This window comes from Schistocerca nitens, chromosome 6, assembly GCF_023898315.1.
Source record: "Schistocerca nitens isolate TAMUIC-IGC-003100 chromosome 6, iqSchNite1.1, whole genome shotgun sequence".
NCBI lineage: Eukaryota > Metazoa > Arthropoda > Insecta > Orthoptera > Acrididae > Schistocerca > Schistocerca nitens.
Window position 1 is genome coordinate 234238170 of NC_064619.1, and position 15072 is coordinate 234253241.

Below are 15072 nucleotides of genomic sequence, written 5' to 3' on the forward strand. Positions count from 1 at the left end.
ATTAACATATATCTACTACTGCACAATTTCTAAAGTAGCTAATATTCTCTCTTGAGATTCAAGCTATCTCCATACCACATTTCATCAAAATTGTTTCAGCAGTTTAGTCATGAAAAGGTAATGGACAAACACACTTTTGCATTTATAAAATTATAATGAATTAATTAAAATTGAGTTGACTTACATGTAAGTTTTGGTTGCATCTCTGGAATGGGTCCACCAATTGGTATTTGAAGAGGTGTAATGTCAAATGCTGTCATATCATCTTCACCACCACCTTCGTCATCATAATTAATAATATTTTCTCTCACATCATCGTCTGGTTCAGGATACTTGATACGAGCTTCACGTCGGCGATTGTATACGACAAACACAAGTACCAGTACTAAAAATAAATTGGTCATATTATTTATTGAAAAACTTTACTTTCTTACTGAGCTACAAATAATAAAATTATAATTTTGAGTGCATATAGAGCAATGTGATTCCAATAAAACATAAGTCAATATCACAATTATGATATTCAACAAGTTTCAGGCAAACAAATCATATGAAACAGTGTATATTTCCAATATCTGCATAAATGTGTGAAGCCCATCTTATGCATTTTGCAATGCACACATCATCTATAAGTGAAAAAGTATGTTACCTGAAAAAAAAAAATTAAATGAGTAAAAGATACCTTAATTTTCTTCACTAGTTCTGCACTAAGCTCTTCATACTATCTGAATAATAATGAGAGCTAAAATGGAACGGCCATTTCAGCTGGCCTCAAGTAAAAATCATGATGCAGTTCTCTTTTAGTTCTGAAATCTGACACCTTAGCTGGTGGTCATATCTCAGTTTTCTATATGACCTTCATTTAGCAATTCAAGTAAGATGGGAGTCATGGTCTATTATTCATTTATTCATTGCTCAGACCTTCCAGCTGGCAAAATAAATTAGAATTTACTTGAATAATTCTTGACTGAATCACACAATGCCACTAAAGCACCAAACACAATAGAAAACTCTGGATATTAAAATCAGAAATATTTGTCAACATGGCGCTTTCATTTGTGATTGTTATGGACAATCAGTTGATCAGCCAGAAATGAAAAACTTCTTGGTAATTGAATTTTACCGTATATAAAATACACAGTTCTGTTTCTTAAATAACAAGCAGAAACATGTCACACATTCTACCAAACAGTTATAAACACCATTCATGCATTAGTAAAACAATATAAATTGTACCCCAAGAATATTAAATACTTATTTCAACTTGTTTTGAAGTGCTATAACTTCTAATAAATATTTTTTTCTGTTAAAACATTCAAAACAAATATTAAATATTCAAATATGACTTACTACATATTTACTAACCAAGTTAACACAAGCTTTTGTTATTATAAGATGGCCATGCAAACGTCAATGATATTAGTAGAAACACAAGGAACTGAAGAACTACAGAAATATTATTTTATTGGCAGCCACCTAAAATACTCTTGTTATTCCAATTTCTTAAAAGTAAAAGGTCTCTTGGCATTTTTGCACCATCAGTACTGATTAAAAGTAATCACTTTGCAGCATTGAATGAGTGTAGAACTTTGCTGTCAGTAGTGCTGGAATGGGAACACGGAATGGGCTAAATGGGTAACAACAATGACTAACAAAGGTTGAGGTCAGAAGGGCTACGGAAACATAGGATATACTGCAGGTAGAGTTCCTTCCTGGGCAATTCAGAAATGATAGTGTTGGTGGGAAGGATCCAGATGGCACATGCTGTGAAGCAGTCATTGAAATGAAGAATGTCGTGCTGAGTGGCATACTCAGCAACAAGGTGGTCCAGATGTTTCTTGGCCACAGTTCATCAGTGGCCATTCATGCAGACAACAGCTTGTTGGTTGACATGCCCACGTAGAATGCAGAACAGTGGTTGCAGCTTAGCTTGTAGATAACATGAGTGGTTCCCTTGATGGGATATGTGATGCTTGTGACTGGACTGGAGTAGGTGGTAGTGGGAGGATGTATGGGACAATTCTTGCATCTAGGTCTATTACAGGGACATGAGCCAAGAGGTAAGGGGTTGAGAGTAGGAGTTGTGTAGGAATGGACAAGGATATTGTGTAGGTTCAGTGGGTGGGAAGGATAGTGGGTAGAACATTTCTCATTTCACAGCACAATGAGTGACAGTCAAAACCTTGGTGGAGAATGTAATTCAGTTGCTCCAGTTCTGGGTAATATTGGGAACGCTCCTCTGTAATCAGATGGAGGGGCTTTGGGAGGTGGTGGGTGACTGGAAAGATAAGACATGGCACATCTGTTTTTGTACAAGGTTGGGAGGGTAATTATGGTCTGTAAAGGCTTCAGTGAGACCCTCAGTACATTTTGAGAGGGACCACTCATTACCAAAGATGCGACAGCTGTGGGTGGCAAAGCTGTATGGAAAGGAATTCTTGGTACAGAATGAGTGGCAGCTGTTGAAGAGGAGGTCTTGCTGGTGGTTGGTAGGTTTGATATGGACAGAGGTACCGTTGTAGCCGTCTCTGAGGTGGAGGTCAACATCAAGGAAGATGGCTTGTTGGGTTCAGTAGGACCAGGTGTAGCGAATGAGGGAGCAGGTGTTTAGGTTCTGGAGGAAAGAGGATAGGGTGGTCTCACCCTTGATCCAGATCATGAAGATGTCAGCAGTGAATCTGAACTAGCTGAGGGGTTTGGGATTCTGGGTGTTTAGGAAGGATTTCTCTAAATGGCCCATGAATAGGTTAGTATAGGATGGTGCCATGTGGGTGGCCATAGCCATACCCTGGCTTTGTTTGTAGGTAATGCCTACAAAGGAGAAGTAATTGTGAGTGAAGATATAGTTGGTCATGGCAACTAGGAAGGAGATTGTTGATTTGGAATCTGTCGGGCATTGAGAATGGTAGTGTTCAATAGTGGTAAGGCCATGGGCATTAGGGATGTTAGTGTAAAGAGAGGTGGCATCAACAGTGCCAAGCAGGGCACCAAGTGATAAACAAACAGAAACTGTATATAGTCGGTGGGGGAAGTGGTTAGTTTCTTTTATATACTTGAGTAGGTTGCAGGTAATAGGCCGATGGTGATGGTCTATGAGAGCAGAGATTCTGTCAGTAGAGGCACTATAACCGGCCACAATGGGGAATCCTGTGTGATGGGTTTATGGACTTTAGGAAGCATGTAGAAGGTAGGAGTGCAGGGCGTAGGAGGGGTGAGGAGAGAAATGTACTCCAGAGAGATGGTGTGGGATGGGCCTAAGAATGTGAGGAGAGACTGGAGATCCTGCTGGGTTTCTGGAACAGGGTCACTGTGGCAGGATTTGTAGGTGGATGAATCTGACATCTTGTGGATTCCTTCTGCCAGGTAATCCTTGCGGTTCAAAACAACACTGGTGGAGCCTTTGTCAGCAGGTACCATTATAAGGTAAGGATCAGTTTTTAGGTGGTGGATTGCGGTTCTTTCTGTCTGAGTCAGTTCACTCCTACATCCAACTGTGAGCCACCTCCACTACCCCCAAATTACAGAATTTCTTAACTTCGAATTTTGCCTTACCATCATTTCCCAAATCCCTAAACATGCAAACTAACCTTACATCCAAAGTCCTACCATCTGGCCTCAGAGGAGCATTCCCCTCACAACTCAGTATCGCTCAGGACTGGAGCAACTGAATTACATTCTCTGCCAGGGTTTTGATTATCTCTCATAGTGCCCTGAAATGAGAACTGTTCTACTCACTATCCTTCCTACCCTTCTCACAGTGGTATTCCACCTGTCCTTCCCTACACAACCCCTGCTTCCAACCCATTGCCTCATGGCTCATATACCTGTAATAGACCTAGAAGCAAGATCTGTCCCATACATCCTCCTACCTCCACCTACTCCAGTCGTTACAAACGTCATCTATCCCATCAAAGGCAGGGTTACTTGTGAAACCAGTCATGTGATCTACAAGCTAAGCTACTATCACTGTTCTGCATTCTACATGGGCATGACAACCAACAATCTGCCTGACCGCCTGAATGGCCACTGACAAACTGTGGCCAAGTAGTAACAACTGGGCCACCCTGTTGCTGAGCATGCTGCTCAACACGACACTCTTCATTTCAACAAAGCCTGTGCCATTTGGATCCTTCCCACCAAGACCAGCATTTCTGAAAGGGCCAGGCAGGAACTCTCCCTGCAACATATCCTATGTTCCCATAACCCTCCTGGCCTCAACCTTCGTTAATCATTGTCCTCACCCATCTAGCCCCTTCCTTGTTCCTATTCCAGTACTACACAGACCACTATTCCATCAATGCACCCAGTCTTTTTACTTCTCTCCTTTTCCAGCACTCTCTCCCTCGCCCTCTGTCTAGCCTCCCGACTGCACTTAGCTGTCCTACCCTCTCTCCACCTCATCCCAGCAAGCTCCCACTAGCAGCACTTTACTGTCTTCCACCCCTCCCTGCTGCACCCTCCTCCTTACTCCCACCTGCCTGCCTCTTCCATCATGCTCTGCTGCTTGTAGTCTGGCTTTGGCTGCCAGAGACTATGGTCATGTGTGTGTGAGTTGTGTTTGCGTGCACATGTGTGTGTGTGTGTGTGTGTGTGTGTGTGTGTGTGTGTGTGTGTAGCTGTTGTCTATTTTTGACATAGGCCTTGTTGTCTGAAAGATCATTTCGTGACAGCCTTTTTGTTGTGCCTATCTGCGACTTCACGTTTCTGCTATACAGTGAGCAGCAACTATCCTTTTCATAATATTGTAAACATTTAAGAAACTATTCTGAATGCAGATAAGTACATTTTAAACAGAACTAGGGAACAACAACAAAGTAAACATGCCCATAGCCACAACACAAGAAACAGCTTTAATATCCACTTGGGAGCGTCAACAGCAAGCCACAGAGAGTAAACAACTGGACAACAGCAAGAGAAAGACAGACAATGGAGATGGCATTGTGGAATAATAAGTCTAACGAGTAAATCCAGAACCAAAACCATGACTTGTTGCAGCGCAGTGAAATCATGACTGTCTGATTGAGCAGCTGTGCTGCTGGTTTTAAAGGAGAACTGCAGGCACTTTTAGGCTGGCAGGATGGGCTTCTCTCCATAGTCATCAATGCAGTGGTGTCGGCAGCACTCGTAGATTACAGCAGTGTCATCTAGTGGCTGTCACTTAGGTCCATGCATTCTGGCATGCTTTGAGACTCACTGGGTCAGGATCAGATACCTCCTCCCTGCAACAAGCGCTTAGGGCCAGAAGTGCCAAGGATGATGCTTGGGAAGGTGATCTGGTGCCTCCTGGCACTGAAGGTCACTGACTGGGGACCTCTGGCAACATGGAGGGGCGTGAAGGCAGGAGCAATGATTGCTGCGGAGGTGGAGGTTGCAGTGAGGACTTCACCTCCATGCCAGTGCACTTGGGAGCTGCCGCTGGTACCCTGGAGCACAAGTTGTACTCATGTGGATGGGGGATTGGCATGGGTGGGTGTTCCAGGTCCAACACAGACATTGAAAATGGAGCAGGCATGAACAGAGTTGACTGCTATGATGGCACTTCAGGCCCCTCAGCGTGTCAACCATCATAGTATGTCACCCTTTGGTGGCAACCACTGTAGCCAGCACCCATGAGGGTTTCACCCCATATGAGCAGGCCCATACAGCAGAATCTGGAAGGCCATGCCCGACATGCTGCGTCTAGACCTCCTTGGCCTGTGGGGCCAGGATATGGAGGAGAGTACGCAGCTACCACCCACAGATGAGGTCTGCTCTTCTACGGTCGTGAACACAGGTGGTCCTGTAGGTGCACTGAAACACTGAAAGCACATCAGTGGTGGTGGAAGTGCCAACTGCCTTTAAAATTTGTTGATTAAACATTCGCACCATATGCTCCACTTTGCTATTGGAGGAACAGTAAAATGGTAGTTCAAACAGGTCTTGATGCCGTGCAAAACTGTTAGAAAGCTGTCACTGTGAATTGGGGCCCACTGTCTGATGCAACTGTACAAAGAAGCCTTTCAATGGCTAGAATACGTATAACAGCACTGAGGGTGGCATCAGTGGTGGTGGTCACTATGTTGATGATCTATGGGTAGTTAGGGTATGCGTCCACTATTGTGAGCCACATAGAGCCCAGAAAGGGGCCAGTGAAGTCCCAGGGGTGATGGGGTGTGGCCCAGTGGGTGAAAGACTGGAGAGGAGCAGCCTGGTTCCAGCCACAAGTGGAATAGCTGTGCACCATGTACCATGGCCTCCACCTCTTTGTTCAGCCCCATTCAGTAGGCATGTCACCTTGCAAGGACTTTTGTCCACAACATACCCATGATGGAGGAGGCACCAAACCTGAGGGCGCTGTGTAGACAGGATAACAACATGGAGAGTATCTGCCTCTGTGTCAAGCAGAACATTGGAGACAACTGCCAAACAGTGGGAGAGGCAACTCCAGGCGCAGAGTTCTCGATTACCAAACTTCGAAAAATAAGTGGACCGCCCATGGTTTTTCAGTGTATGGTGCACTTAAGGCAGGATCATGATGTGTGGCTGCAGCTATATAAGAAGCTATTATGGGAAACCCACCCAAGGAGTGCTCTTCCTCCATGTCAATGTGGAAACAGGAGATTTCCTGTTGGCCAAATGCCGGGTCAGGCTGCAAGCCAAAAGGGCAAGTGCCGCACGGGATTAGCCGAGCGGTCTAAGGTGCTGCAGTCATGGACTGTGCAGCTGGTCCCGGAGGAGGTTCGAGTCCTCCCTCGGGCAAGGGTGTGTGTGTTTGTCCTTAGGATAATTTAGGTTAAGTAGTATGTAAGCTTATGGACTGATGACCTTAGCAGTTAAGTCCCATAAGATTTCACACACATTTGAACAAAAAAAGGGCAAGTGAGAGAAAGTATCTGCATTTGGAAGTTGTACTGTGGGCTTTTATGTAACAGTATAATTGCAGGAGTTGAGAGATAGCACCCAGCATTGGAGCCATTGTGCCATCTGCTTCAGAAGCCGAGAGCTGGGCCAAAGATTACTACTTGTTGTTTGTAGTTTGTAATAAGGGTAAAGTTGGTACTGAATAGGTAAATATGGAATTTCTTAATGGAAAGAATATTCACTAAAGCTTTTGTTTTCAATTTGCAATTAGTTCTTTTGAGCAGGTGTCAGCATCTCTGATGCACAGGCAATAGGTTGCTCAGTACCATCATCATTCTTATCCACCAGCACTGCACCCATGACATTGGGAGAACCATCAGTAGCAAAAATCAGCGGAAATGATGGAGAAACGGGCATAAGGCAGGGCACTAAGAGCAGCAGATGCTTCAGCGGTGCGAAAGGGTGTTCACGGTCAGCCACCCATTTGAAGTGAATGCCCTTCTTTCATAACCAGTTGAGAGGATGCTTAATGTGGGCTGCTTGTGGAAATAACTTGGAATAATAATTCACTTAAAAAAAAAAAAAAAAAAAAAAAAAAAAAAAAAAAAAAAACATGCAACTTCTGTAAGTTTTGAGGGAAGGATGGAGATTTAACAGCAAAAACATTGCAGTCAGCAGGGCGAATCCCTTCTTTGTTGAATAAGTGACCAAGGCATTCCACTTGCTCCAGGAAAAAGCTGGCATTTGTGTATCACTTGAGCCCTGCATCACGCAATATAGTAAAGTCGTTGAGATAGTTAGTAAGAACAGAGATGGATATGGTTAACAGTTCTAGGTGCCTCTGGAAGACTACTGGAGCAACCCCAAAAGGCAACTGCTTGCATCTGTATACACCAAAGGGAGTTTGATGACCATAATGCATTGTGATTCCTCATCCAGTGGGATCTGAAAATATACATTGCCAAGGTCTATCTTGGAAGAAAAATGTTAACCTCCTACAAACTTCATGAGAAGGTCCTTTGTATTTACTACAGAGTAGGTTTCTACTTGTGCTTAGGTGTTGACTTTCAATTCAAAATCTCCACATACCCACAGGGAGTCATTGGATTTCTTGATCACCATGAGGGGTGTGGCCCAAGTACTGGTTTTAACAGGTTCAAGTGCCCCAGCTTCATAGAGGTGACTGAGTTCTTGCTTAATTGCCATCTGTAAAGAGACAAAAATAGGGTGCATCTGGCAGAAAAGGGGTACTCCATCTGAACGTAAGCAGATATAAGCCTGGACATCTGTTGCACACCCCAGGCCAGGTTTAAATACAGCTGTGAGTGTGGTACAGAAGTCGTTAAGCTCCTGTATCTGAGATGGCCTGAAGCTCATCAGTGATGGAGAATCCAAGCAGCAAGAAGGCATCCAGACTGCCAGCTGAGTGACTATCAACAACAAACTGCGTTGTCAGTCATACAACTTTTTGTACACAATGCTGATTGTGAATTTGTCCCGTAGGAGGATCAAACTCTCATCATATGTGACTAATGCACTGGAAGGAGGGGCCATATCAGGGGAACCAAGAAGAGCATATGTATGGAGATTAGTCAAAGAAAACATAGCTCCTATGTCCACCTGGACATCAGCATCCTTATTTGCAACTGGGATACTGATAAATAACTAAGTGGCTTTGAGAAACAAGTGCCTCAAGTTCATGCACTGTCCCTTGATGCATGTGGGGAGTGGTATCCAACTTCCCCAATGGCTGATGACAGACAGTTTGGAGATGCCCATTTTTCCCACAATGGGTACAGTGCACCCAACAATCCATAAATGGGTGTGCCGTGAAACTGTCAGGACATGACAGGAGACCTCACTGCTTATGCCAATAGGCAGGACAAGCTGTTCATAGGCCAGTGACACATCCAAAATCAACTAATCACAAAGCCACCATCAGGAAAAAGACTTACAAGAATGAGGCATTTATTATTCGCTGCATGTGTGAGCTCAAAACAGCCCAATTTTTTCTAAATATTGTTCAAGAAAGAGTTGGCTAGTTTGAGGGTTGCAGTGCATACTTCCGAATCTGGAGCCACTAAGTCTTGCATCAAAGAATCTGCATATGAAGTTTTGCAAGCCGGGTCTTACAAGTGAAACCACGACATTTACTCAGTCCTTGCAAATCTGTCACCTGTGAGCAGTCGGACGGACCAGGCTGCTTGTGGTATTGATGGAATTAAGGCATGATGTGATGAGATGGAATCATAATAATAATTTAACAGCAATGTGAGTTTTGGAAGTGGAGCCAACTTCTTTACTAAGTTAAACATCTCCAGGAAAGCCTAAGAAACAAAGAGTGACCATTGGAAAGTTTCATTCAAAACCCAAAAAGTGGCAGTGTGCTGTTTCAGCCATAGCAAGTGTGTGTCCCAATCCTCTTTGGTGTGATTAAATGGGAGAAACGCAGGTGGGTGGCTCTCCACCTGCAAAGTGATCACAGCCGGGATGGCTTGGGAACTCTGACCCTGAAGGCAATCTGACAAAAGCTGAATTTCCTGCTGGAGCAAATTAGTTTGCTGCTGTTGTTATTGTTGAAACTGCTGTTGATATTGCTGCTGAAGCAGCAGCAGCTGCTATTGCTGTTGCACAAGCTGAGGAGCTTTTCATCCATGAAATGCTGCTAACCTTTTACTCAATCACTAATTATAGAGACCAGAATCTAACAAGAACAGAAACAACTTAAGAACACAACAATGTGTAACAATATCAATACAATAGTGCAATGAAATCATGACTGACTGATTGAGTAGTTGCACTGCTGGCTTTAAAGGAGAGCTAAAGGTGCTGATAGGTCAGTTGTGTGCGTGTGCATGTGTGTGTGTGTGTGTGTGTGTGTGTGTGTGTGTGTGTGTGTGTGTGTGTGTGTGTGTGTGTGTGTCTGTCTGTCTGTCTTTGTAGCCAGTAATGCTGCACTGACAGCATAGCACTCATAAGTTACATCAGTGTTAACAATGTTAAAATCTTCTGGGTTGTTAGGCCGCATAATATTTCCTTCTAAAATAATCGACGTTTCCACCCCTCTGCTGGGATCTTCTTCAGGATGTTCCGGTGTCCACTACTGCAGACTTACATACACTAGGTGTTGTTTAGCAGCTGTCACTGTGATCCATGCCTTCCAGCAAGCTTTCCAACACACCAGGCCAGGATACAATAAATTTATAACATCGGATAATATCTACCATTTACATTCTTTTGTTTGCTATTTATAATTAACGATTGTAATTTGTTAACTAAAATTTGTTTTTGTTCCGTCTCTCTCTCTTTCTTAAATTTGACTTATCCTATATCTAGTACACTATTTAATGTTGTAATGAACCAGAAAGGACAAACAAATGAAGAAAATGATGATTACTGCTCTGTGAGTGAAAGTAGCAATAAACTGGCATACTTTGTAGTGAAATTCAATGTTCATGCACGATGGTGATAATCCACTCCCAGTCTTTTACAAATATTATATGTTCATTTGCAATAACCTGTTTCACACTATAAATGTCTTTCTGTAGCAGGAGATTTAGAATTCATCTTTGTAAAATGGTCTTTCTCTTCTAAACTCACAGAAACATCTGACTTTCTAGATGCACATATCAAGAACAATGGAATATATTTACTTCAACATATTTTATGATTATATAAGGCCTTGGCACAAAAATCATTCAGAAAGAGGGCTTTCTTTGAATATAGTTTGTTTGTAACTGACAGTTTTTCACTTTCCTCACTAATGTCTGGAGAATAGCCAAAAGATGAAGACCAATGGCTGAAAGCTTTAATTGTGAAAGCCTTTTCGTCATGCCTATCTGTGACTCGGCATCTTGGCTATATGGTAAGTAGCAATTTTCCTTCTCATAATATTGAATATCCAAAATAATGTGAGTGCATTACAAGGGTTCATTATTTCCATTTTATATTCCATACCTGCAGTGCTACATGGCTTCATGTTACAATACTGTTAAAACATTTGTTGTACTTCCGATAATCCACTAGGACAAAGAGTAACACTTTGGATTCTGAATGACACAATTTCATAACAACAGAGAAATTCTAAACAGTCCACACTCTCTCATTTTTAAAGTCACGATTATTCAGTTTTAGGTTTATCCTCAATTAATAATGGTGGATGGTGCAATGGTTTCTTTGAAAATGGTGCAGTTGACACTTTTCCCCATTCTTGTCCTGTTTCAGCTTGTGCACCATCTCTAATGACCTCCTCATAGGAGAGGCACTGAACATTGATCTTCATTTCCTTCAATAAAATTCTTTTATCAATGACCATTTATCTTCATTGCCTCACCATTTTTGGGGAAAAAAGTGATCATGAAGTGCTAGTACTGATGGTGCAAAAATAATGAAATATGAATCACAAACATTAACATTCCACTGAACAGGCAAATTACGCAACAGTTACCATCATAAGCTCGGATATTAGTACCTCATACACAGCTTTGGATTTAAATAACATAAATTAATTCTACTCCAAGGACATAATATAAGAAGAATACACAAATCTCATTCAAAATACAGTTGAATATAGAGCACAAAGATGCTTCCAGTACACAACAACAAATTATGTGTACCTAAAGGTTTAAAAGTTTAATATTATAATGTATTAAACCACTCCAGGAAATCTACTTCAGAAATTGTTGGTTAACTAGAGAAATTAACATGCAAGTTGTTACAAAATATAGCGCAAAATGTTAAGGAAGTAACATAAGCCAAAGGAACTTACTTAGTAATAGAATGAGACAAATTATGATGGCTGTGATGAAACCTGTTGAAGGTTTGATGATTCCAGACTCAAGTTGTTCCAGTTCACAGTGGATGCCTTTAAAACCAGGTGGACAAAGGCAGGCATAGCGACGTTCATCAGAAAAGTCGACACAACGACCTCCATTGAGGCATGGACGCAATTCACATTCGTTTATGTTCACACACTCTCTGCCTTGTATTCGGAATCCAGTAGGACATCTAATGACCACATATACACATCAACAACACTGAACACATGCAACAAGCTAAGTAATTACGGGGTTGTGGATCTATTAAATACAGGCCTGAATACTGGAAGCATTCGCATAAAAAAGGCAAAACAAACATAAGAAGCAACAATAAGATTTGAAAAGTAAGAAATCATTCAGAGATTTCACAAACGTGAATAAAGGCATGAAACAGCACTTCAAAGTGTAAAATTACGTTGCATAAGAATTGCCACTGAATGTATACCCCATACTCCTTGTACCCTCAGCATGTCAGATATTATAAGCATCTTGCATCAACACATACATCTCATGCACATGAGCCATAAAATGACAACTTCCTATGCATCCCACTGAGAACAGCCTCAGTAACTTACTAAGGATGATGAGAAGACAGACTAAGAAGGCTGCAAGTGCCCCCATGCTAATCTTGAGCGTCCTCCCTTCCTGCACCAACTCGCAGTTTTCCCCCCAGAAGCCCTCAGGACACGAGCAACGGTAACGAAGTTTAGGCTCTTCATTGATGCATGAGCCACCATTCTGACAAGGCATATCCAAGCACTCATTCTTATCAGCACAACCTTTCTGGTCAGGGGCCACAATCTTCCCTTCTCCACAGCTGAGGAATTAATAACATGTTAATGCTAAATTCACTGCACTTAATTCTGAGAAGTCTGAGAGTTCGGAAAAACAAATACATTGACCAATCAATTTACTTAAGTACTGTGAAAAATGCTCTGTGTTACAAATGTTTGTGTTGTAATTCATGATGTAAGTACTGTAGTGATGAGGAACAATGTGCTCATAAGATGAATTCGGTACTAAAAGTAATATGTCTTCATACATTGATGATTAAATATTTACATTAATTTCAGTAAATGTTAGAGCATAATACTAAATCAATCTTTTTTTAAGTAACACTTAGTTAGAAAACACAATGAATGAATGGGGCAAGTATAAAACCAACAGTGTCGAGAAAAGCAGGGTGCTTTATTACTGCAGTATATAGGAGTATCAAAAACATATACACCCATAAAACATATATGTGAATTAATATTTTTTATGTTTAGGTGCCTGTAGATGTGTAATTGTGTTCTACTGTAATTATATGTATGACTACTACTGTGAATGACAGTAATGCATACTAAAATGAAATAATATGGCAACACTCAAGTTTTACTTGATTTTACACTGCCAGGAAAAAAAAATCAGTACAACCTTTTGGATGTTTCCAATTCACTCAAGATTTATTGCTGCAACAGTGCATGTGGAGTAAAAAAAATGATTATATTTACAGACCAACTGCACAGGCAGTTCTAAAATACCAGGTATCTAACCATGCTGAAACACCCATATTAGTAAGTCATGTAGCCTCCATTGGCAACAATGCATGTTGTGACTCTGGCGCCCAGTTTATCATACATATGGCAAGTACTGTCTTGGGATATGTTATGCTACACCTGCTTGACCTGTTCACTTAGTTCTGTAAGAGTTGTTGGCTCACGAGTCACGTGTGTCACTTCTCATCCCATCATGTCAAACATGTGCTCAACTGGAGACAAGCCTGGAGATCGTGCTAGCTAGGGAAGTTGCTGCATGCCACACAGAGCAAGCTGAGTTTCATGAGCAGTTTGTGAGAGAGCTTTATCCTGTTGGAACAACACGTCACCTTCCTATTGCAAGAAAGGCAAAAGAAGGCACTAACGACATTCTGCATGTTGTGAGTGCTGGTTAGCATCCCCTTCAAAAATTCTGCAGGTGAATGAAAGTTGTAGTTTTCACACCACAGACCATAGGGCCTGGGGTGAGGTCACTGTGTCTCAAACAAATGTACTTTACAAGACAGTGCTCGTAAGGTATAAGTTATAAGGGCAAATGACCATCACTTATGTGTAGGCAGAATTTGCTTTCATTGCTGAAGAGCACGGCATGCCACTGCATCTTCCAAGTGATCCTCTGATGACACCATTTGAACCGTGCACATCGATGCTATAGTGTGAAAGGAAGATGGGCTAGAGGTGTGCATGTGCGTAGTCCCACTGCTAATAACTGATTGACAACTATTCGTGTTGACATATCCAGACTCACAAACCCTCTTATCAGTGCTGTGACAGCTGTATGATCTGTCACTGCTGACCTTACAATATGATGATCCTGGTGGGAATCTGAGCTGTGTGGATGTCCAGAAAATCGTTTACATGTGTGAGAAGATTCATGTAACCACTGATGCCTTCATCACTGCACAGCTGACGCAGCATGTCCAACTCTCCAAAAGGACCATCCCACAACTCGAAAGGCCACAATTTGACCCCTTCCAAACTTGCTCAGTTGGCTGTAGGAAGCAAGAGTGCATCTCCATGGCATGGTTATCTGCTTGCTTCACACATTTACACCATACTAAGCCTACTGGGTGTGAGCATTCCCTATTAAATGGTACACATCATCAGACTAAAATTGACGTCGTCTTTCCAGATGTACTGAATTTTTTTTCCAACAGTGTATTTTGTAGGCTATAAACACTAAAGCTAAAGTTCAAAATCTGAATAAGAGTGGGTTTTCATAAATGATGAGTGTTGTACTGCTAACACACACTTAACAAAGGAATTGTTCAGACGTGGAAAATAAACTGTTAATGCTTAAAAGATGCAGAATAAAGTATGAAAGAAACCGATTCTCAATTGCCAACCCAGGATCTGGCCTCCAATCCTCCTGAACCCAAGTCCAGTCTGTTAAACAATGGACGACATGTCTTAATGACTTGCAGAAACAAATAAAAGTCATATTGGTCACATGTAATGCAAAAAATGACAAAGATATAATGCTCTGAAACATTATCTTCCTCACACTGGGGACTCAGTGTGAGGACCCAGAGGAATGCTCATGTGATATAACAAAAGCTTGCTTCAGTTCCTGTGACCTGTGTGACACCACAGACCTTTAAGAACATTCATTTATTCATTCATTCACCAAAAAATGAGGCACAGAACATCCTCGACACATTGCTGTGCCAAAAGAGTGCCAAGGATGACAACCAGGAAAGGAAATGGCACCCCAGACAATCACTCCTGGCTGCTGGGCTCTATGATAAGTGAAAGACAAACTGGTATTCCAGCACTGTCCAGGGCATCTCCGGACACATCTTCGGGTTGGACTGTTATTGGCTGGAGTAGAATTGTCTTCAGTGATCAGACCCACTTCGAACTGAGCTCCGGTGACC

General features: G+C 42.0%; 1 protein-coding gene across 1 annotated transcript in view; it reads right to left on the reverse strand.

Annotated features, from left to right (window-relative positions):
* LOC126263300 (neural-cadherin-like) overlaps positions 1-15072 on the reverse strand; it is a 420924-nt gene that overhangs the window by 64787 nt on the left and 341065 nt on the right. The window contains exons 24-25 of the mRNA XM_049960388.1: positions 11609-11847; positions 185-385 (exon numbers count right to left, since the gene is read on the reverse strand). Of these exons, the coding sequence (XP_049816345.1) occupies positions 185-385; positions 11609-11847 (440 nt within the window). The remainder of the gene's footprint in view (positions 1-184; positions 386-11608; positions 11848-15072) is intronic.